The sequence below is a fragment of the Schistosoma haematobium genome, chromosome 1, assembly GCF_000699445.3.
Source record: "Schistosoma haematobium chromosome 1, whole genome shotgun sequence".
Lineage (NCBI taxonomy): Eukaryota > Metazoa > Platyhelminthes > Trematoda > Strigeidida > Schistosomatidae > Schistosoma > Schistosoma haematobium.
In genome coordinates, this window is record NC_067196.1 from 73,399,032 (window position 1) to 73,423,143 (window position 24,112).

The 24,112-nt window shown below is 35.4% G+C and overlaps 1 protein-coding gene across 2 annotated transcripts in view; it reads left to right on the top strand.

Annotated features, from left to right (window-relative positions):
- JMJD1C_1 (putative JmjC domain-containing histone demethylation protein 2C) overlaps positions 1-24,112 on the top strand; it is a gene marked incomplete at its 5' end in the record, with an annotated part of 52,957 nt that overhangs the window by 2,681 nt on the left and 26,164 nt on the right. The window contains 4 exons of one of the 2 annotated variants that reach the window (XM_035731148.2): positions 10,668-11,928; positions 14,405-15,668; positions 17,727-18,168; positions 21,974-22,074. In XM_035731148.2, the coding sequence (XP_035588241.1) occupies positions 10,668-11,928; positions 14,405-15,668; positions 17,727-18,168; positions 21,974-22,074 (3,068 nt within the window). Of the gene's footprint in view, positions 1-10,667; positions 11,929-14,404; positions 18,169-21,973; positions 22,075-24,112 lie in introns of both variants that reach the window. The other variant, XM_051209647.1, reaches the window with a different exon arrangement.

Here is a 24,112-nt window from a genome sequence, read left to right on the forward strand (position 1 = left end):
CTTACACTGCTTCCCTTTGTCTTAAGACTATTTAATTACTCCGGTTAAGATGTATCAAATTAGACTGGTCTATCGTTGGTGAAAATCTTAACACACCTAGTGAGAATTTGTCCACTAAAATCTAAATGCCGGTAAAATAATAAGCATACTGTGTAGTAGTAGTAGTCTTCGTGCTAGTTTATAACTTTCAGATATAGTTATTAGGAGTGGGAAGTATGTGTAGATTATTAGCATTCGGTCACGGATAAACGCATAGTAGATTGCCGAGTGAGTAATACCGAAATTAATCGAAAAGGTATAAGGGAGGAAAGTGAATCAATCGGTAACTAAATTAGTTTATACTAACTGAAGTAGCTGGGTAATGTTTTACATACTAAGTCATATTTTATTTCAATGCATGACACCAACTGAAATATATTGATCAGCTTAAAAAATAACATCCGTACAATGAAATCATTGACTGGTTGATCCGGATTTTGTAGAGAGTTGTGAATATCCCTTTTTCAAATATTTGAAAAGATAAAAATACATTGGCAGATTATGACATGATTTAGAACCAGTCACTATGATAGCAATTTATTCATTCTCAAACTTTTCACCTTGAGTTTATTATCATTATTAAATATTGGTTTTATGTGTGCTGTTGGTGTGGATTGTAGTAATGTTCAGGTGGGCGGGGGAGTTATATATTATGTGGGATTATGGTCTGATAAGTCTATGGAGTCTGTTTTTGTTTTTGCATATATGCCCTTAGGAACAGTCTGTCATTCCCTGAATATTCTCGAGAAAATTTCTAATATCTATCTTCTTCACTTCAGCTTCAGTGTTACCACTGCATATGAAGTAAACATTCAAATGTATATACCTTTGATGTTTATTAATAATAACAATAAATAATGCTGATAGTGAAGATTAAAGCATCTAAGTTTGAATATCTACGTCACATTTTATGATAACATTAATGCTGAAGTAGTGAAGACATACATTTGAAATTTTTCTTCAAGAATGTTCATGGAAGAACTAACTATTCCTAGGGTTACATGTGTATAAACGAACAGAGATTGTCTCGGTGTTTATTTTCTTACAAACGTTACTATACTTAATTGATATGCTCAAAATTGGTATTTTTTCAATATTTAATCGTTTTTCGATAATTTTCAAGTGGCACACTCCATTATCTATTCATTGATATTCATTGTTTATTGCGGTTACCATGTACAAATGAGTGTGCTTTGCTCCTAGCCACACCATGAGTATGACGATTAGTGATACTACCCGCTTGTCCTAAATGAATTTAGTGAGGAGGGATACCAGCCCTCAGCTTAATGACTGAAAGTAGAACACAATCACTGAGCTACTACTTTACTGGATGAGTCAACTGTTTTATAATAATGATAGATTAATGATAATAGTAATAATAATTATTATTACTATTATCCATAAATTAATTGAAACCTTGCAATGAATCCATGTTATTTGTTGTCAAAAAATTTAATTATTCAATTATTGTTCCGTTGTACTATTTAAACTTGGATTAATTTTAATTTGGTTATTTATTCTCTGGAGAAGTGGCTTACACTAAGTCACGAAACGTCAGAAAATCTCATTTTTCTACTCATTGGGATATTACAAATATATATGTTTATTTATGGATTAAAACGTTTAATTAAGAATTGTCATCAGTTGTATCAATGAAATTGAAATAAAACTTTGTCCTTTTAGATATAAGACTTATTCAGGTGTCAGTGATATGTCTTACTATGTTGTTGTGCAGTTATGTTTCAATCGATCATTTTGTCTCACATACGGTTGATAATTTTGAATAAAAATTTTCTACAATGTACTTCAGTAACGCAATTCACTTTTTATTTAAACACTCAATTTTTTACTTCACATTAAAATAATCGTCATTCATTAACATTTATTGTCTACAAATATACATAATATGTAGTTGTTGTTTCAGTAAACTATGGAATAGTGCAAACCAGTAGAGTTCCAAATTGGAGTTAATATTACTACTTTGAAGTTATAGATTAGTGTCTATAAAGTATACGGACTGACTAATCAATAATCAGTGATAACGATTTCCAATTTAATAATAAGATATTAAATGTTCTTCCAAGGTACTTGATAGTATATACCGATTATCTTTGGATTGTAGATTATTATTCAAGGTTTATACATATTCATAACGTGCATATGGCTGTACTATGCTTATACATAGACAAGATACCCTCATAGATGGTCATATCCATACTCAATTCAAATCATTTACCAGGTACATATTTGTGTATTTAGCTTCGAGTCACACTATATGAGATCTAGTATACTACCCGGTCGACCTATCAGAAGAAAGTAGGGTGGGGTTCTCATTCACAATTTACTGGCTGATGGTCAAACTCACTATCCATCACTCCACACCCTCCATACTTACTGAAACCTTGGTTAATGTTTCGATGTCACTTAACGGTTCATTAACTTTTATCACTATTAATCATATTTGTCTAAATGAAAAGGTAGAACGTGAAGCATTAAAATCTGTGCTATGTAACTGATGAAATGAAAAAGTACATAAAGGATTGATATACTATCCGACGTATCTGCAATGCTCTCATTCTTTCTGTTCTTATAGATATTACGAAGTAAATAAATAGTAAACAACTCAAATCCTTATAACATCATTACCTACTGAAGTGGTCAGACTGATTGTTAAAATAAACTAACTGATGAAAAACACAGACAGTTCTATTGGTAGAATTATGATAATCAAAATAAATTCCTTTAGGTGCTAGATAATCTGAGAAAAAATTCTGTTCCTTTGTCACGCATGATCCATTTTCATTTTCTTTAAAACTATTTTTTTCAATTATGGGGATTCGTGAATAGTGTTGAATCCCGTAGTTTATACGACGGACTGATTTCAGTTAGACGACCATTGAAAAAACAGGAGGTAGTGGAGAGCAGTTTCATCCTTGTATGGCATTTCTCAGTGGTGTGCGTCTGTGACCCCAGTGGGGCCGAACCGATGAATTCCCCGGATCACGGAGAGGAATTGACGTTTGATCTTTTAATATTTAATCATCAATCAGGCAAAAAAGTGACATTTCATTCCTTTTAGTATGGAAAGCTGGTCTCCATTTTACTTTGACTCGTCATATATGTATGAGGCGTGGTTCTTAGCCTAGCAAGTGAATATTTACATGGTTACTAGATTTTATTTGTTTAGTTCATTTTTCTATAAAAAAGCATTTTCTAGTTTTTCTGTCGTTTGTCCTATATTTATGTTAACATATATCTGATCTATGTCTCTTTCTTAAAAGTTGGGTAAATAGTGTTTTTTATTATGGGAGTTGTAGATTGTGGGATTCGACCAATCATTGCATGGTTACTAGCGTCTTTGACTTCCAGAGTTCTAGTGTAAAGCCCTGACGATTGGAACTTATTAGTGTCGAATGAGATGTTACCAATGACTACGGACAATAGTCGCGCAATATCATGAGCTGATTGAAGTTGGAAATGTAAAAGTTTGGTTCCAACTTACTGGTCCGAAAGTTATGCGATCATTGTGAAACATGAAGGGCATTTGTTCGAACGCTGGTGGTGTAGTGAGTGCACACCAGTGAGAAGCCCCTTGCTAGGACGAAACAGTTGTCTAATACTTCCTGATTTTCAATAAGTGTTTAACTAAAATAAGTTCGTGATGTTAAACTATGAATGGTGGTTTATTTTTTTTCTAAATATTTTTTGAAGACGTATTCAATGAATAATAACAAAACAAAATTAGTGACATATTGAATGAAGTCTAGGTATTTTAATTTTGTAGTCAAGTGGATAACGCTATAGAGTTCAAGACGGTGTGTTTCATTTGGGATACCATCATACCCATCATAATGCGAATAGATTCAGATAATGAGACCACAACATAGCCAAACCTATTTTTTTGAATTGTATTATTTAAAATAGCCAAATGCTATCGATTTGGAAAAAAAGAAATCGGTTTTATTAAGTACGCTTGATCTACATAGAGATTCTTGTTGTGTCTAGGTATACAGGTATGATGAACTAATTTGGTATAATGTCATTCATTTACGCAGTACAGATGTACATACTCATTTTTGACCCGAACACTTTGTATGTAGGCTGTTCAAGTCGAATTAAGTAGGTAGTGACTTGAGCCTGCAACTTATTGGTTTTACTAAAATATTCTGGTCAATAAACCACCTATTTGTCCATTCTGTGTAAATAATACATGAAACTTATAAGCGAGGTAGAATTTTTTTCACTAATTTATTTATTTATTTATTTGAACACATGAATATTGGTACAAGAGAGCGCCAATATATATGCGCCACACAAAACAATGAGAATTCGAAGAGAAATAGAAAAAAAACTAAGGAGCGCAAAAGAAAAAGAGAACAATGACGAAGAGATTGGAGTAAGGTAGTGTGGTAGTAACGACGGAACGAAAAGGTACAATCAGAAGAAATCTTTCAGGTAAAGGAGACACAACCACTTTGTATGAAGAAAGTAAAAGAAGGTTACAGCAGGATCGCCACTGGCTTCTATTCTGAGCCATATCTGATAACGTCTCTAGCCACTGTGTAGCACCATCTCTCAGACCCCAACCAGGGAGTCGTGAAGGACCAACAGAAGCCGGTCCTGTACAGCTTTCTTTCATACCACGACACCATGTCATGCACTGACCACCTCTCCGCTTCTTCCAACCAGTCCCAGAGTCGGCAAATAATGCACGACGTGGAATTCTCTGGGACGACATTCGTAGAACATGTCCAAGCCACCGAAGTCGGTGTTTCAAGATGGTGACACCAATTGAATTATCATCTCTGTGCCCGAACACACGATGCCGAACCTCTGCATTACTGACATGGTGTTGCCACTGAATGTCAGCAATCCTTCGAAGACAGCGATGATCGAACACAGAGGGTCGTCTAACATCCTCAACTCGGAGAGGCCAGGTTTCACAAGCATAGAGCAAAACTGCTCTCACCGACGCGTTGTAGATCCTATCTTTTACAGCCAGACTAACATCACGAAGGCGCCAAAGGTGGCCCAGATTGGCATAAGCCGCTCTGGCTTTCACTATTCGTGCATTGATCTCATCACTCACACCCCCACCAGCACTTATGCAGCTACCCAGATACACGAACTTCTCAACTACGTCTATCTGCTCACCATCCAGGGTGAGTACAGGATTAGAATCCTGCCAGTCTTGTAGAAGTACTTTGCACTTCGAAGGTGCAAAGTACATTCCATACCTACGGACACTGATTGCCAACTGATTAAGTGCGGATTGCATGCCTTGGGCATTATCGCACAGTAAGACAATATCGTCCGCATACTGAAGGTCGAGAAGTCTTTCTCCAGGCAACAGATCCACACCGCCATTACTTACATCCACCAGAGCTGTTTCCAGAATGTCATCGATGGCAAAGTTGAAGAGGAATGGTGAGATTGGGGCAACAATGCCTAACCCCACTGCTCGAATGGAACAATGGAGAGAGGTGGTTGTATGCCCTCACTCTGCCTGAGGTGTTTGTGTATAGGGCCTTTAAGACGTTAATAAACTTCTCAGACACACCCTTCTTCGATAGATAATCCCAGAGAACAGTCCTATCCAACGAATCGGAGGCAGCCCTGATGTCAAGAAACACTACGATTGTTGGCTTTTGATAAGTATGGCGGTGTTCTAACATTTGGAGGAGGGTGAAGATATGATCAATACATCCTCGACCGGAACGAAACCCAGCCTGCTCCTCGCGAGTCAATCTTTCTCGAGTTTTGAACAACCCACGAAGTATGATGGAAGCCAATAACTTGGACGCAATCGGAAGTAGACTTATCCCTCGATATTTGTTACAGGAACGACGTGAACCCTTTTTAAAGATAGGGACAACTATCGACTCATTCCATGACGTTGGTACACTCTCTAGTTCCCAAACCTTTGTAAAAAACGTCGTCATTTCCTTAGTCAGAAAGTCACCACGATCTTTAAAAAGAGCCGAAGGTAAGTCATCTGGGTCAGGTGATTTGTAACGTTTCAAGAGTTGGAGTTCCTTGCGGACTTCCTCCTCATTTGGTGGATCAGTCATCACCGGCCATGGAGGGCAGGACAGTCTGACCGATGTTGCCGGAGCAGCAGGCCAGTTGAACTGCCCTTCGAAGAGTTCTGCCCATCGTCCATGACGTCGATGGATGTTAGTGATTGGCATCCCGTCATCCTGACAGATTGTTTCACTCACACCAGACTTCTTGCTGCCAGTGGCTCGGATGAGTTGGAAGAGCTTCCGATAATTACCAGATGCAGCTTCTGCTTCCAGCTCATTAGCACGCTCCGACCACCAGACTTCTCGGTCCTTAAGCAAGCTTTGCCCGATTTCATTACGTAACAGCCTTCGTTTGTGGTCAAACTCACGGTCACCCAGAGTAGATCGACGGGCTTCAGTGAGTTGTAAGGAACCAGAAGAAACCGAGTGCTTAAAAGCGGGACGTTTCGCAAACCCACAACTGACTGATCCCGCCATTTTCATGGCGTCATGCAATTGCAACCAATGCTCGTCTATACTTTTCGGTGGAGTGGTAGCTAGCCTAGAGGCTAGCTCGGTTCGATACTTACTGGCAACAGAAGTTGCAACCAGCTTGCTAATATCAATCTTTTGTTGGTGGTCACTTCGTTGGCCACTGAAAAGTAAGGCAAGATTGGCGCAGACCAAGGCATGGTCAGAGTCCAGATAGGTACTCCAAAAGGAGTGGCAGTCTTGTACACAACCACGCCAGCGGTAGCTGATCGCGATGTGATCAATCTGAGTCCAGGCTTGAGGTGCAGAGGGAGGACGCCAGGTGGCACATCGGCGATGACTGTGCCGAAAGTTAGTGTTAGCCAGAAATAGGTTGTGGTCTGTTCAAAGTTGCAGTAGACGGTCCCCGTTATCTGACCTGCGACCAACGAGTCCCCATCGGCCACCTAAACGACTCTCTTCTGTACCTAGACGCCCGACCTGAGCATTCAAGTCTCCGGCTAGTACTACAATATCTGTCGAACGCATTTTCTAGAGCAGAACAGTTAACTAGTGGTAGAATTCATCCTTGATTACATCCGGGCTGCCATCTGTCGGGGCATAGGCGGAGATGACGAAGAGACATCGTTTCTCACGCCGATTTCTTCTCACTTTGATGGAACTTTCTGATCTAACAGCACATAACCGACCGTTAATGGGGATCCAATCGATTAGTGCTGCCTCAGCTCTAGCGCTTAGTGCGACACCAACGCCAGCAAGACCAGACGAAGATGCCACAGAGTCCCCGGATAAACGCACGTAAAACAAGCTTTTCGAAGCGACAGATGGAGAGCGAATTTGTAGTACTTCACCAGAGTCTTGAATACGGGTCTCGGATAGACAACAAACATCAATATTAAGACTTTCCAAAGACAGCCAGCCCTATCTGTAGTCCGACCTGCATAAATGTGCGAACGTTGAAGGCAGCCAGTTTGAATGGTGCACGTTGTTTCAGAAAAACTGCTTCAGTCCTCGTATTCGGTGGTAACATACAATTTTCAACCGGACAGTGACTCGAGAACGTTTAGATACAGTCGAATTTCTACCAAAGACGAGCCGCTGTATAAGTATAAAAGAGGGTGAATAATGTGGAAAATAATAATAATAATAATAATAACAACAATAATAGTAGTAATAATAATAATAGTATTAATAATGACAATAATTGTAATGATAATAATCTGAATCAATTGTTTGTTTTTCAAAGCGAGAAAGGTAATTTCCATAGGCATAAAGAGTTCATCAATTTGTGTGTGGGCTGTGATACTGCCCGAATGCCCAAACCGAAGCAGGTGGTTTTCTTAGGGGGCCATTCCCCGAGCCTTTGACCTAAAGGTCTAACCCACAAGGCAGTGGAGCATCGTAAGGAGATGCAGTCCCATGGTAGCCGGTGACCAACGATTGGTTCATACGCCATTTGTTCCCGCAGGATACTGGAGCCCATGTGCACCATTGATTTGGAATCCGGTTAAAGCGCCGGGCATTCGCTTTTCGTCCTCTCATTTTCGTAAACAACACCCCCGCCACGAGAAGGCAATGAGTAGGACTTCCCTGGCAGAGGCTGTATACGCGTGGCCATGTGAGAGCATTTCGAGAGGGAGAGCGGACTCTCCCCACTCTCGGCCGTACCAGGGCATTCAGGGGGCATTTTTTTCACTAGTTCATTTTATTCAAAGATAAGGAATAAACTTGAACTCTTGATATTATAAGTGAGAATCTAGTATCTTTAATGAATTTAAGGATAACCGAATAATTGAGCATAATAAATTCAATCTTTGTTGATCTTACTTCTATTTTAAAGAGTATACTTCTTAGCTAGACATTATTTAGAATATAGTAAAATAAAGAATTTACATTCACTCTATATTTCTGTCTAAATTTTCAGTTTTATTTCTTTTATTATAACTGTCTGTTGTTGGTATATTCTGTGTGTCCTTTTCTGAAGTTTTATTTTCATTATTTATACATTTGTTGATTAATTATTTTTTTACTATAAAGTATGGGAGCTAGACTTGAAACTTTGTCATATGGAGATAGTTCTAAGTGTTGTCTATCATTAGTACGTATATTTATTGGATATTCACATACCGGTTTATTTGATTTATGAACATGAGTGAACAGAGTTCATAAATGTAGACAATTTGTAAAAATTTCTATTGAGGAATGTAAATGAAAACATGTTTTTCTGTATTTAAATTAGATAATCATCGTATACTTGGTAAAGTAAAATTCATTTATCAAGAGTACAGACTTTTGTGTACTAGGATTTGAGTTACACTTTCTTGTGTGTATGCGTACGCGCATATGTATGCGATGATATTATCCAGTTGTCTTAGCTAAATTAGATCGAACGGGAATTGTGAACTTGATACTTAGTGTTTGAATGTCGAGCTGTATAATTAAACGAACAGATCGGTACTAATATATATATATATATATATATATATATATATATATATATATATATATATATATAAGATGTTTAAATCTTCCTCTAAAAAAATGTGAGATGTTTTTGTGATTTATTGGATACGGTTTGTTTGTGATAGTTATTGACCAGATATAGATTTGATATATTTATTTATTTATTAGCAAGTGTTTAAATAGAACTCATCGGGAAAATACTTAAACTGAATTTTTCACACTGTCGACAAGTCGTATTCATTCATTTATTCCATTTATCAATGATGATACCATTAAAACTGTTTGTTTAAGAAGAATGATGTCTCTGACTAAGTATATAAACAGTACGTATTCTGATTTCACAGAGTAGATGGATTGTACTTAGGACTGGAATTCATGATTCACATTTCATCCAATTTAAAACTTATCAGCCAGATTAAATTGCATTTTAATGTGAATGTTCTCATCTGGGTAGTAAATAAGTATTTTGTTCAACGGGCATAATGTTTATATCGTTATTAGTAAGGATTTGATTACGGAAATATTATTGGTATTTTTATTGTTATTACTATTATTATTCAGATTAGTAGTATTACGAGAACACTCCGTGTATTACAAATCGTTAATATTTTAAAAATTAATCCACACAACTATTTTTTTTCGATTTTTGTTTACAAATTAATTAATAACATGTAGATTTACATTATTTAGATTACTTATTAAAATGACCTGCATTTAAGTTATGGTTTGAATATATATTAATCTTCTCCATATATAAAACAGCTTCATAATATGATCGTATTATATAAAAAATTCTGCCATGTTAATAAATTATTTAGTTTATTAGCTTGGTTACATGTATCTGGGAGTAATTAGACTCAAGGAGGTGACATATTGGAATAATGTTAAACTCTCTACTATTCCTTATCTTCCATGTTTGAGCTTTTTTTCCATATCTTGGATTAATTGATGTTATCTTTTAAAAGTTTCATTTTTGAGAGAATGGATTTTCTACCCAGTGTTAGAGTGAGAGAATTCGCCAGTGAGCTATTCAAGAGCGCAATTCATGTTTGAAGACTGGCACTTATACACTATTCATTCGTTAAAGTAGTAACCATTGTGCTGTATTGTCTAGTTCTTTGTTCTGATTGGGTACTTCTGGTCAACTTTGAGGATAACAATTAATTATAATTCTTTTATTGATCTTCGAGATAATAAAATTATGGTCTACAACTGTTATTATAGCATTAAATCCATCTCATCTATCTATTGGGTCAGGAGAAAATATTTCAGGTGATTCTTTAACTACAGGATAAGTTAAGAATTAGCTCTATCCTTCTTTTAGATACGAAAGACGTCTCTCAAAATATCCGTAAATTAGTTTACCTATATACATACAACTGTTGCTAGTGGGCTATTTATCAGGGATTCACGTTAAAGTTAAACAATGGAATATAACAATTATTTATGTAATCGAAGAAATAAATAATTAATATTAGTTGTTTATATTCATGACAGTTATCAACTTCCACAGTTCACCTGTAATTTCCCTGTTGCATTTAGGTAGTAAAAGTAAGTTCCATTGTTTATTGTACTGGTAGACGCTTTTAAAGGGTGTCACTAAATTAAATTATAATTTGTATTTTCTTGATTTTTACTTCATTGCCCCCACCCTACTTTCATCCCAAGGACTGGAACCGACTGTAAATCACGAAGAGTTAATGATTTGTCATTGACCAATACTAGGACAATCCCATCCGTTTCAACAGGGACAATGTCTGATATAAGACATCCTAGTATGAAAAATAGTCTTTCTTTACCAAGATCAATGGATCAGTTGACAAATCGTTTGAATTCACGTTCTTCAACTCCTGGAAATGAACCGATGAACAAATACGATCATATGTGTTGTCCACCTTGGTCAAAAACTGATCAAAGGACTTACCCAACAGATTCTTCCCATTCTTATAAATTACAACCTAGTCCATATGATCATACAGTTGAATTAGCCGATTCAAGACTGGCTATACTACACGATGCAAAATTAGCATCTTTAAGTGTAGATTGGCCTTCTTGTACAATGACTCAAAATATACCTATGAGTAAAGCAAATCGAATTAGATCTTCAAGTTCTTTCTCGTCACCAGTATGCTTGGTATCGACTTCTTTTTCCAATATAACTTCTGAATCTTCATTTTCTACAAACCAATCACATACCAAAGCAGCAACAACCAGTTCATCCTCGTCGTTATCATCTGTTTCATTTGTTACTTCTGAATCTCTTGTTAGAAGTCCAACTTCCGGTCATTGTAGTCCTAATATTCCTGTGAATTTCAATCCGAAAGGACCCACCCTACAGACTGAATCGCCCATTTCATCTTGTCAGACAATCAAATCTTCATCTCCAAATGTCGGAATAACTAGAATTCTCAACTCTAGCCAGTCACAATTCTCAGCGCTTTCTGGAGGAAAATCTCCAACTATTTATTCTTTATGTGGACAATTTTTATCTACGAATACAAATTCAACTAATCATAATGATACCATTGAATTGTCTAATAACGTAGAAAGTAATCGAATTAGTAACTGCCTAGGAAAGCAATCCATGCTACCTGAACAATATAAACAACATCCCTTAGTAGGTACACCAAGTGTAATGCCAACTTTGTTGCCTCAACCTAAACAAGAGTATACACGAACAAAGTTTTCTGTTGTTACTAATATATCAGATCATCGATCGCAAAACACTTCAATGCCATTGAAAAAACGACTTATTCAACGTTATGAAGCTGATCGTGTAGATATGAAACCATCGGAGTTATCAACATGTAACCTTGTTAAGACTGAACTACCTATGGATAATTCTCAACCTCATAATAGATCAACTAATGCAGATGATTTAAAAAACAATCAATATTCGCCTGAAAGCCGGATCGCAATGAAAGATAATGTAAGCTTTTATCTAATATTCCGTTTCGCGTTAGTAGTAATATATTTATATTGTATTAAAATATACTATCTATGGTTATCCCATATACACAGACACATTATCTCACACGGTTTACTACTTATCATGGGACGGGTTGAATATGCAATACACTACTTGAGGATTCAGACAGATGTTGATATATTAAGTTATGAACCAGTGAAGTTACGTAGAATGTTTGCTTTATAAGATGGGTTGGCATCACCTGATCTAGAAACACAACAAATTATAGATAAGGTTTCTAGTATACTAGGCTAGTCGGATAACCTTTTTGCACATAATTCATAGATCGCCCACTGATATCAGGGGTTTCGCTGTTTTGGTTGTGTTTTTATAGTAGGCATTGATAATGTCATCTAGAATGACAATGAAAGCTCTGCAGTTCATACATTTTATTCAGAAAACACATCACCAAGAATTGAAACAGTTCCTGAATATTTTCAGAGGTAGCTGTTGTTGTCATCTTAGCAGAGTTTTACAGCCGTTGGCTTTAGTGGGTCTAGATATGCTGAGAATCTCTACCTAAGAGATATGTAGGTTTGATTACACTAGCCATTTATAGAAGTAGATGGATACACATGAAGGAAGTCTAAAAAACTCGTACAAACGTAATTCTTACTTGACAGTCGTTCCTAGAAGGTGAAAGTTCTCATATATTTTTGACTTATTTCAAGCGTATTCCATATTGAATCATACATTTTAATAAATGATCAACTAATTTTAAATCTACCGCAGTGTGCTAATTAATTCTTACTTATTAAATTGAAGTTGAGAGTGTGAATCGTTAGATTCCGTGAAACATAAAGTGCCTGGGTTCTCTCATTGGTCAGTTTATCGATACGCTACCCAGTTCTCTCTGGTTTTCACTGTTATCCTAATTGGTGTCAACACATCATACATATTACCTACATATGTGTTAATTAATGTAAAATTTTATCGGGAGTGAGCGCGATCAAAATTTAGACACTAAAAAAGTGATGGTCTTGTATACACCCACGTTTATATTGATTTCTTGGAATGAAATAATTTGGAGATGACTCTGAACATTAGTAATGGTTTGATAACAAGTCAAATATGTATATTGTAACCTGTCTAAAGTTACATAAAATGAACAACATTAGTCATCTGAACAGTCATCTATATTTCAACTTTAATGACTCATTGAGATCACTGAGCAGCATCAAGATATATTTTGAGTTCATTCTTTACTGGTTTTGAGAAGAGGCGTAAACAGAGAAAAACCACGGTTTTTACGTTACTTTTCACTTTGTCTTCCAGCCAGAATGAACACTCATGATCATAACTTGAGGTTACTAGTGACTAGTAGGAAGTTCGATTCTAGCTCTTTGTGTAAACTTGCTCTAGGGAAGGAAGAATAGAACACATTAAACTCTGTTAGATAACTCACTTTAAGATAAATTTATGTAGACAGTTGTAAATTTTGTTAGCATTATTACACTGAGATCTCAGTTACACTTCTCCAGGATATAACTCTCTCCAGTATTAAGCCTTCCCAGCATTCTAACTAAACTTTTTATTTACATCGAGAAAATGGAAATCTTGTAAAAGGCGCTTCGTTTAAGCATAACCAGGCCAGATATTACACTGGGGCTGAATAATTTAGTAAGTTAACTATCTAGGGACTGGAAACAGTGTCGCTTCCAAAATAGTTCAGTTTTTTAAAGAAGGAAATATATGTACTGTTAGTCACGTTAATGCTTTAATAGTATTTGTTGAAATGATTTTCCCATATTGTCATTGCTTAAGGGGAATATTTAATTTTTATTCTCTCACTTAATTACTTCTCAATCATTGAATTATTGGTTCTTATAACATATCCAACTTATATTACTTGTATCCTTAACGTTGCATTGTTTCTTATTTAAAATATAATTGGAATAATTGACAAGATTTTACAGTGATTGATCGACTTAGTAGTAAGCAACGTCTTACTTGCCTAGTTCTTTAAGGCTGTTGACCGTTGCGATGTGGTCAACAGTCTGTGTGAATTATAACTGGATTCGCTATTCTTGGTCATAGGGTAACTGTTCAAGAGTCAGTCGTTACATTAATAACTCAGGGAAAAGATATCTTCATGTAAAACTGGGCTGGACAGATTTGAATCTCGCGAGAATCATCAGTCATCTCAAGAAATAATGTAGCGTTTCTGATGAGTGCAGCTAGAAAGGAATCTACATTCAGAACTATCTGCAAATTGCTTTCAAATGTATAAGTCTTTTTTGTATTGATATAAATATTTGTGATTATTAGAACGTGACGATCGACGTTACTTTATTATCTTGTATAGTCTAGATAGATTTTTCTTTTCAACTTCATCTCTTTGTTTGTTTTGTGCTTATGACATTAAGTTTACTTATTTTCCTTCATAAGTCATTTTATTTATATTTATTATGATTGGTTTTGTTTTCTTATTGTTCAGATAGAAAAATTAGATTGTCAAGAGAGAAAATTTAAACGAAAAAAACGTACTAAATATGAAACAGATGGAATGTTAAGCCTAAACACAAATAAAAATAAGCCATCTAAAATCCGTACAAAATCTTCATTAAGTTCTTTAAGAAAATCTAATTCAAAAAGTACACGTCGATTAAAACATTCATTGAATGATGATGTAGAATCGAAATTGAGTATGAATGAACAATTGTCAACGATGAAATTAGAATTCGATGATATCACTAATGACGATGAAGATGATGATGTCATTGTTAATGATAATAATGATAAGGAAGTAAGAGAAGAGCAAGAGGAGAACAATGATGATGATAATGAGGTCGATGATGAAAGAATTAAACCGACAGTTAGAAGACGACGTTCAAGAAAGCATAGCTCAAGTGCAAACAGTACATCAAGTTTATCACATACATCATTATGTAGTGATTTAATTAAAGGTAATGTAAAAAAACGTATAGCTGCTGTTAATGGTAATCTTATGATGATGGTTACGGCACACGCTCAAAGAAGCACTAGTTCAGGTAGTAATAACAGTAATAGTAGTAGTTCTTCTAGTTTACAAAGTGTTGACGGTGAAGTCAGTGATGATGATAATGATGTATGTTTGAATTCTTCATCAAACTCATCTGTTAATACTACGCGTTCAAAATGTTCCACTGATCGTCACTTATCTTATTCAAGACTACAATCATATAAATCTACTTTAAAATATTTAACAATAAATTCTAATACCATCACTAATAATAATAGTCAATCATTAAACTCAAGTGATGGATCACCTTGTATTACACATTCATCCATGGATAGTGCACAAAGTGTCTATGGTGTTGGTAATGGTGATGATTTAAGAAAACCGAAGAGAACAGCTACTTTAACAGTATCATCTGGTAGTACAGCTGGACCGACAATTATAACAGCAAAAAAGCCTCGTCTGTCATCTGCATCATCATTAACAACCACGAAGACAACGATAATGACAACAGCAGGAAAACCAATAAAAACGTCATCGAAACAACATCGACGTGGTGATAACGGCAAGTCAAGAACTACCGTTCATGAAGAGGACGGTAATGATTCAACAGTATGTATGAAATTTAAGACAGATTTATTAGATCAAGATGGTTGTACATTGATGTATGAAAATTCTACGCCAGATGAATTGTCAGCTGCTTTAGCTGAAGAAAATTTGCAAGTTGAAGAACTGGTTGAACAACTTCCTGGACCACCTGATTGTAAGTGATTGTAAATCACTAAAGTATATGATATTTATCTATCTACGTTGTTTTTTATTGTACTATTTTAAACTAATGTTTCATGATTTATTTCATTCATTTTAAATAGAGATATGTAGGAAGCTGTCACTTCGTGACTGCTTACACTGTGGAATGATACTTTTTCTTAAGCGACTTAAAAAGGAAACCGAGTTGGTAGTTGTCTTGTCAACCTTGGTGTTTGAATGCAAGGTCTAAGAGATAATTACTTGAGACAAGTTACACGCAGTTTTTTTGTGAGTAGTATTTGGTCTGATTCCTTCGTATTTTTATTACCTTGTGATTGGTGATGGGAATCTGTTGGGCTGTGGAATGGAGGCTTAGTGGTTAAAGTGTTAGACCTTCAACCGCTAGGTCCAGGATAAGAACTCCGCTTCACCTATTACGGCTTTGGCAACCGGGTAGTATCTTTAGCGCCAACACTTGGAATTTGGCTCATATCCACATATTCAATGAATTATTACTGTCAATTATGTTAATCTCTTTCTTCCGTTGTGGGAAGGAAGTATCACTACACATGTCGGTTGTATGGGGTAAATGCCACAGTCAGGAGTACGACTTCAGCCTAGGACCTTAAGTTTCTGCTGTCAGCTTCACTGCTCTCCATCTAACCCGCTTGGTATGACACTTAACAAGTTTGGTAGCTAATGCAGCTTGCTCAATTAAGTCATCACGATGTATAAGCCCGATAACTACATCCTAAGCAGCTACAATTTTGATTAGCTTAAACTATTTGAACCCGTTAAATGCACATACGAATCTGTGAACTCGTTTCTGAGTCATACTTATACTATGAGAGGTTTTCAAATCGATGTAGATGGGCAATGACTTTAGAGGCGTAGACATAATATAGAAAAGTTTGGCAGTCATCAAGGAACTGTTCTGTTTGTAAATAATTTAAAATTTTTATTTTTCGTTTCTGTAATTTCTTGAAATTTAGTTCTATTTTATACTTTTGAATTTAAACAGTAGGGATAATATTTTTAATCCGTCAAAATGGCAATTATAGATTATGAGCTTAATATATTTCCCCTATACTTCACTAATAATTAGCAAAGTGACTGATGTCAAATCAAGGAGAGTTGACAACCATAAATAAATAAATATTTCCTTAATCGTATCCTGAAATTCAGTAACATCGATCATATATTATTTTACGTGGTATAGAACCTAGAACTCTTACATCTTTCAAATTTTACAGCGTACATTTTCGACTTGAAACAGTTCATGAGTTTTTTGTGACTTTGAGCTAGTGTTATCTCTCAGTTATTGTGCCAGTTTCTTGACTCAGTATTTCACAAGTTATGGGTCCTCTTATAAGTATTTCTGTCGATTCATTTTTTATTGGATAATTATGATTATTGTATAGTCTGGTGGAAATGTGAGTTGGCTCGAATCACTAACTATATATTAACACAATAAGATGAAATTAATAAAATCAATAGAGAAAGAGGTCGAAATGGTGTAGTAACTAGTGATAACTAGAAAAATAAAACAGAATATGATTCGAAAAGACGGAGTGGACAAGTATGTATGAAGGAATACTTGGATTGAAGATGTAGAGTGAGATTAAGAACGAATGAATCTACGTCACTGCCACATTCTGATCCATGTCATCCATATTTCCAACCATAGGTCACAATATTCACTTTGATCCCAACCACTCCGTTTGTATCTACATCAACATGGCTCAGATCAACAGTCAGTTCATGAAGTGTTGTCACGTCTTGGTAAGACCTCTACTAGATTCCTTTCAACTTACTATTACACCAGCTCACAGTGCCTGTTGAGGTAGACGATATTTTGGCATACGTAGCAAATGTCCCAACCACCTCGGTGAATGAAGATATGCAACCTTATTAACTGATTTTGAAGTGAATAGTATGTCATAATTGTAGCTGTTATTCGTTTTCACCGTTTATTTCTTTCTTTCTTTCAGTTTCTTCCTTAAAGGTATAACAAATTTATGCAATAGCATTTATGACTAATCTATTGATATTGTTTCTTTTTTCCTCAAAGTGAATCGAACAGCCAATAAATCACTACACTCTTCACATTCATTAAATTTTTATAAGCGAAGTCAACGTGTTTTCGTTCAACTTATAAATTGTAATGATCCAGGATTGAAACAAGTTCCGAAATGTCGTGCTTGTCGTCAAACTAAATTTTCCTGCCATAATTCACCTTTAATTCATACAAACGGACAAATCGATTCAGATGATGATGATGATGTTGATGAAGAGAATCCGAAACTTATAATCAGTGATGTCCCTAGTCCAACCAATAATCAAAATTTTTCGAATGGATTGACTAAAGATATTCAATTTAAAAAACCACCTGGTCGAAGAACTACTTTGGCTAAAAATACCCGTAAAGAAAGTATCACTGATAAATCGAAAAATAAACGAAATGCTACACATCCATCAATGTCAGTATTCTGTCGTTTTTGGGGATTTAGAAAGTGAGTGTTGGTAAATATAGAGCTGCTTGGTTTCTCAGCCATTTTCTTGTTACCAATTTTTATTCTCAGAATAGTCAATAATTTTAGTGTTACTGTGACATAATATTGATAAATGAAATGATCGAAATTAAAAACAAGTAGCAAATTGTGATTATCATTACATTTCTGTACACTAATTTGTTAAGAAATATAATATTTCTAAATAAACCTTGATTGAACTCAATCATTTTGTACAATTTAAACTGCAGTCGCACATTTGAATCTGAGACCTGGAAACTCACATTTTCAACTGGAGATTCTCAGGGATATCATGATGTCTTCTAGAAGTATGCGTCCATTTCACATTATAACATAATCACTTGAAGCCACAATAAACCTCTTGAGTTTCTTTTGTCATCTTAATTATTTGGAACTAGTTAGCTGGATTCACTTGGATTTTAGTGTTAATGTTCACAATAAGACTTTAACCTAATCAATAAATTTCACTCGAAATGTCTAATGACTTATCCACCGAGCTACTGATTTTAAATATCCGCGAATTCGTGCAACGGTAGCGGATTCTATTGGTAAACTGAATTTTCTCGTTAGGTTTCTATTTTCACCATGAGCATCAACACTGGTGTGTAAGTGGATCCATCTAATTTGTCCTGAATAGGACCGAATATGCGTACTGGATTTCACTACTAGCCCATCATTCAACTGTAATGTAGGGTAATGTGTTTAATGCTAATACTTTAGAGATTATTGTCTCGATCTTTTCTTTATTGTATACTAATCTATAACTTATTAAACAGTTAATTAACTCTGACTTTTTGCACAGTTCTAATTTGAAATGTCATTTAGTTATTATTTTTTTAAAGGTATTAATTTGCTCAGAGAACTTGACCATATACAAAAAATGATGTCGGATCTAATCTATGCTAGAAAACCAATATTATATTTTACATATTATACTCTAATTACAACACAATATAATTATCATAATGATATCTTTTTGAACCTGTAAAATATTATCAATGATGTATTTAAGCCTCGGAGACTGGTCGATCTTCGAATAGTCTCATGTCTTGCTAGGTATGAAATGAAATAAAAGTATCTGCCTACACTTCCCGGGTAATGGTCGCTATCAAGGACTATTAGTTAGTTGGAAATAATCGAAAGGAAACCATACACCTAGGTTTCGTACTGATTGCTACTCATCGACTAGACTTATATGCCGTCTTAGGTGGGGGTAAATGATACTCCCTGTAGGATTCAAACCCTTCATATTCAGTTTTACAGTCTATGATATCGCTATTGAACTTTTCGGATAACTATTGAAATTCTGTGGTGCATAGGCTTCTTCATTGATTGGTTATCACCTCAGCGACTAGCCTTAATTAGCAAAAAACCTAGGTTCAAACAGGTTAACTCAAAACCTGGGGTGTATGAGCTTGTAATTTGTTGAGATCAACCAAAACAGACGACCAGTTTATAACCTAATAGCTACAAATACATTATGTGTATTCGTTTGTTGAATTTGTAGTCTAAGTGTCAATTATTTATCCAATTACTAAGGGATAATTTACTAATAATTGTTGTCAAGGTTACAATAAATTCAAACATTATCAAAATCAATATTGTAAGTAAATATAATGAATGATATTGTAACATTCAAATTTTGGTAGATTTGTGTCCAGCGTGAAGGTATGTTGTTTGATGTGGGAAGAGTAGCATGCATAGCCATCTTTATGAGAAAGAACCTGGAAGAGAAAGGAAAATGTGAGGATAGCTGAGTCGTAAACTTATTAAGCATATAAAATGTATTTACATTTAATAATGAAGCAACTGCCAACTCCCAACCACACGAGATTAAGACCGGAGCAACCATACCAAGAAATAACATTAATCCATGAATTCATTGACTGTTGGTCTGAACCATGTGTGCAGATGTATATTAAATAGTTAGAATGGTTCAATATATTGGGTGATGGGGACCAAGATTATTCACAATGGCGAATATACATTCATTCTATATCTATATTTATATCTTTAATTTAAGTATTCCTTCATACATACTTGTCCACTCCGTCTTTTCGAATCATATTCTCTGTTTTATTCTTCTTGTTATCACTAGTTACTACACTATTTCGACCTCTTTCGCTATTGATTTTATTAATTTCATCTTATTGTGTTAATATATAGTTAGTGACTTTAGCCAACAAACATATGTTCCAGTGTGTACATTGATGTTGACTGCTATTATAATACATGTGGATAAACCAATGTTGAAAGTTGGTCATATGAAAAAAGCATAAAAACTAAGGAGAATTTAGAGAAGAAAATTTTCTTTCCGACAAAATCATTTACTAAAACTCTACATTCGTGTTTATAATTATATGGTAAATACATGTCTATAAGAGGATCTGAAAGATTGCATCATAAAGCGATTCGAGACTCTAAATATCAAATGCGGTTACGTAATAATTGGGTGGGGGTTGAGAAGAATGAAAGGATGAAAATAATGAGTCAGTTGAAGCTAGACCACCATTGAAAACTTGGAAGCACTGGACGGCCGTTTCGTCCTAGTGTGGGACTCCTCAGCAGTGCGCATCCACGATCCCGCACCACGCGGGGCTCGAACCCAGGACCTACTGGCTTCGCGCTGAGGAGTCCCATACTAGGACGGAACGGCCGTCCAGTGCTTCCAGGTTTCCAATGGTGGTCTAGCTTCAACTGACTCATGATTTCAACCTGTGAAATTTCCAAAACTCTCCACAAAACCCATTCTGATAATAATCAACTGCTCACTAGTGACTGACTTCAGGAAAAACTCCTGGAGTTCTAGTGAGAAGCCGTTGCCAGTGGAGTTCAACCGGTCTGTTGTGAGATAACAACTCACTGAAGACAATGGTGTACGGTGGCGCAACTTCGTGGATTGGTTGAAGTTAGACATTAACACCGTTGGATGCCGGCTCAGTAGTCTAGTGGTTAAGTGCTCGCTCGCGAAGCCAGTAGGTCCTGGGTTCGAGCCCCGCGTGGTGCGGGATCGTGGATGCGCACTGCTGAGGAGTCCCATACTAGGACGAAACGGCCGTCCAGTGCTTCCAGGTTTTCAATGGTGGTCTAGCTTCAACTGACTCATGATTTCAACCTGTGAAATTTCTAAAACTCGCCACAAAACCCATTCGGATGAAAATAAATTGATTTCGTCGATTCGACATCAAAGTAAATGGCAGAAAGACAATCTCATTGTGTCTCATTTCTCTCTTTACAAATGTCCCACTCACAGAAATTATGTTTTTATGTGACTATATTGAAAGTTTATAAACGATTGTTTACGCGAAATACTCAATATCTGTTGGCTGGATACCATTAGCAACAGCCTACTGTGAGGGAGGACAAACCAGCTTTCAACTGAGGAGGAAACTAGGAGAAGATACTGGAGATGGATAGGACATATATTGTGGAAATCATTAAACTGCTTCACGAGGCAAGCTCTAACTTGGAATTCTGAAGGGAAACGGAAACGAGGAAGGCCAAGAAATAATAATTCAACGACACGTGTTACTTTAAATAAAATATTGTCACTATTCCTTTTTAACAGTTCACATAATTATTAACTTTAACAGGATAAACATTAAAAGAATATAATATTCCCGCCATGTTTTGCTTCCCAATTTTGTTGTAACTAATAATGTATAGTTTCCATGACTTATTAATTAATTAACATAAAAATGATAATTGATTTTTTTCTTTCCCTTCTATTGTTTAAAACGAACAAAATAAACACAAAATTCAACTATGAAATGGAACAAAACACCAGATTATGTTATAATAATAGAGGTGTATTGAAAATAGCTGATTTTTGTCGATCCACTGAATCCGATGCTTTAGAACGTTCATTATGGGAAATGTATCATCCAGGTAATGGACATAATTTTATTGTGTGAATTGTCTCACTGTTATTGTTATTTATTTAGTTTTTTGTATGTGTGTATGTATGTCATTTTGAATTTAATGAAATTAAAATCCACACTATCATGTTCATGTGATTTTTTCTTGTTGTTGTGTCGTATATAACAACCTTCTTTTTTAAAAAAATTTGCAGAACATTTTCTTGACATTGTGTTGTTTGTTCTAAATGGATGGTTTAATTGCAGAGTATTCACTATTGTCCTGGCTAATACCATTAGAAGTGCATAGAACAACAATCAAAGCTCAAACAATTAAACTGTTTATCTAGCTTAGTGAACACAATATAACTAAGAACACTCATATAAGCTGGAAAGCTTCTCCACTGTTTAAAAACTTATAAAACGATTTGACCTTTACAATATTTATTTGATATTAGTGACTTAGGTTTTAGGATTCTTCGATTTTCAATCATTTGTACTATCAATTCTCGAACTGTATTTCACTAAACTTTTCTGAAGCTTTGTCTTCTGTGAGTACTAATTATTGTTTCTTATTTACAAAGCTGATCCAAATCACAAGTCGAAAGTATAAACATGATACTTGACCATTGAATTCTCTTTGTTGTTAACTATTGTCAACTTGTAATTATTTCGTACATAAGTGTTATGTAGTAGATTCGATTCATTTCTGTGAAAATAATACGTATAACAGTAATTACTGAGCTTGAATGATAATTAGATAGATATGGGTGGGATCGGTCCTCAATCGTTTAGAGCAATTACTTTGTAACTGTGAAAATATTGAAATTAACCTCCCTGTTCTAGATTTTTCCAAACTGAATAATTATGAACGCTAACTATATGCTTTCAAGCATCTCAATGAAACATTTACAACCGTTCACACTACTTAAATAGTAGTAAAGTCCAATGGAAATGCTTGATTTGCCGGCATCATCTGTCCTTTGAAGGTAAGAGAGATGAATGTATTGGAATTCATGCATGGAATATATGATGGAGGAAGAAACCTATTTGTATCAGTTAAACTGATAGAAGGCTTCCATGATTGAGAATGAGTGATAAACTGACAATTGAGAGACATTGATAAAACCTATATTTTTAAATAATTGAAATTTGAATGAATGTTAAAGAGAAATTTGTTGGGACATTTTACAAGTGATAATGAGAATTCGGTACTGTAACACAATTTCTAGTCTTGAAATGAAGTCATCATCACTGTTTATGTGTAAGTAGGCAGACTAATATACGAGTAAACTGAGCATTAAGTAATCTTACATTGAGATACTCTGGACCATGTTGTAATCTTTTTTAGAATAATGTAAAATGAGAAGTTAACAAGAATTATTAAGCTTCTATCAACCGATCTCATTCTTTAATGACTATAATCCAACAACTAATCACATCTGATAAGTTGGTTAAAAAAAACTAAAGAGGAAATGGTTTCTATGTTTCCATATCATCTGCTGCAATAATTGTGTTGTTTAGATCTGGGGTATTATTGACAAGGAACTTTCTTTTCAGCTCATTTAAACCATAAAGAAATGGGTTGATTTACTAGACTATCCAGTTTCTCAGTGCTTTTGGAGTTATGAATGCGACTGTTTTACCGGATGTACTCACCATAGTAGGATGTTACTTTTCATGAGACCTTAAGAGAAAACTATGTTAGTGGTGGTTTTGACGAGCTGAGAGAGTGGTCGCAACATCTTAGGTACAACTGCTTATGGCTGATCATACATGGCCTTTTTGTGGATAGTTTTAGATGTGTTAGCTCTGGATTTTTAAGGGCTTATCGCTATTGATCGAAATCCACAGGCCAAGCCAATTTTACCGCTGACCTCTTTTACTCCTTATCCTCCTGTCGTGAGAAGGCAGAATCACTGTGAATTGTGGTTGTCTAAAGAAAACACTACTGTCGTCGTAACATAGTACAGTAGAAAGTACTAGTTCTCCCTCGGATCACGGGCTTAGTTTTTCCTATCTTTAACCAATCTATCTGATATAGTAGGATCCAATGGGACGAATACTTC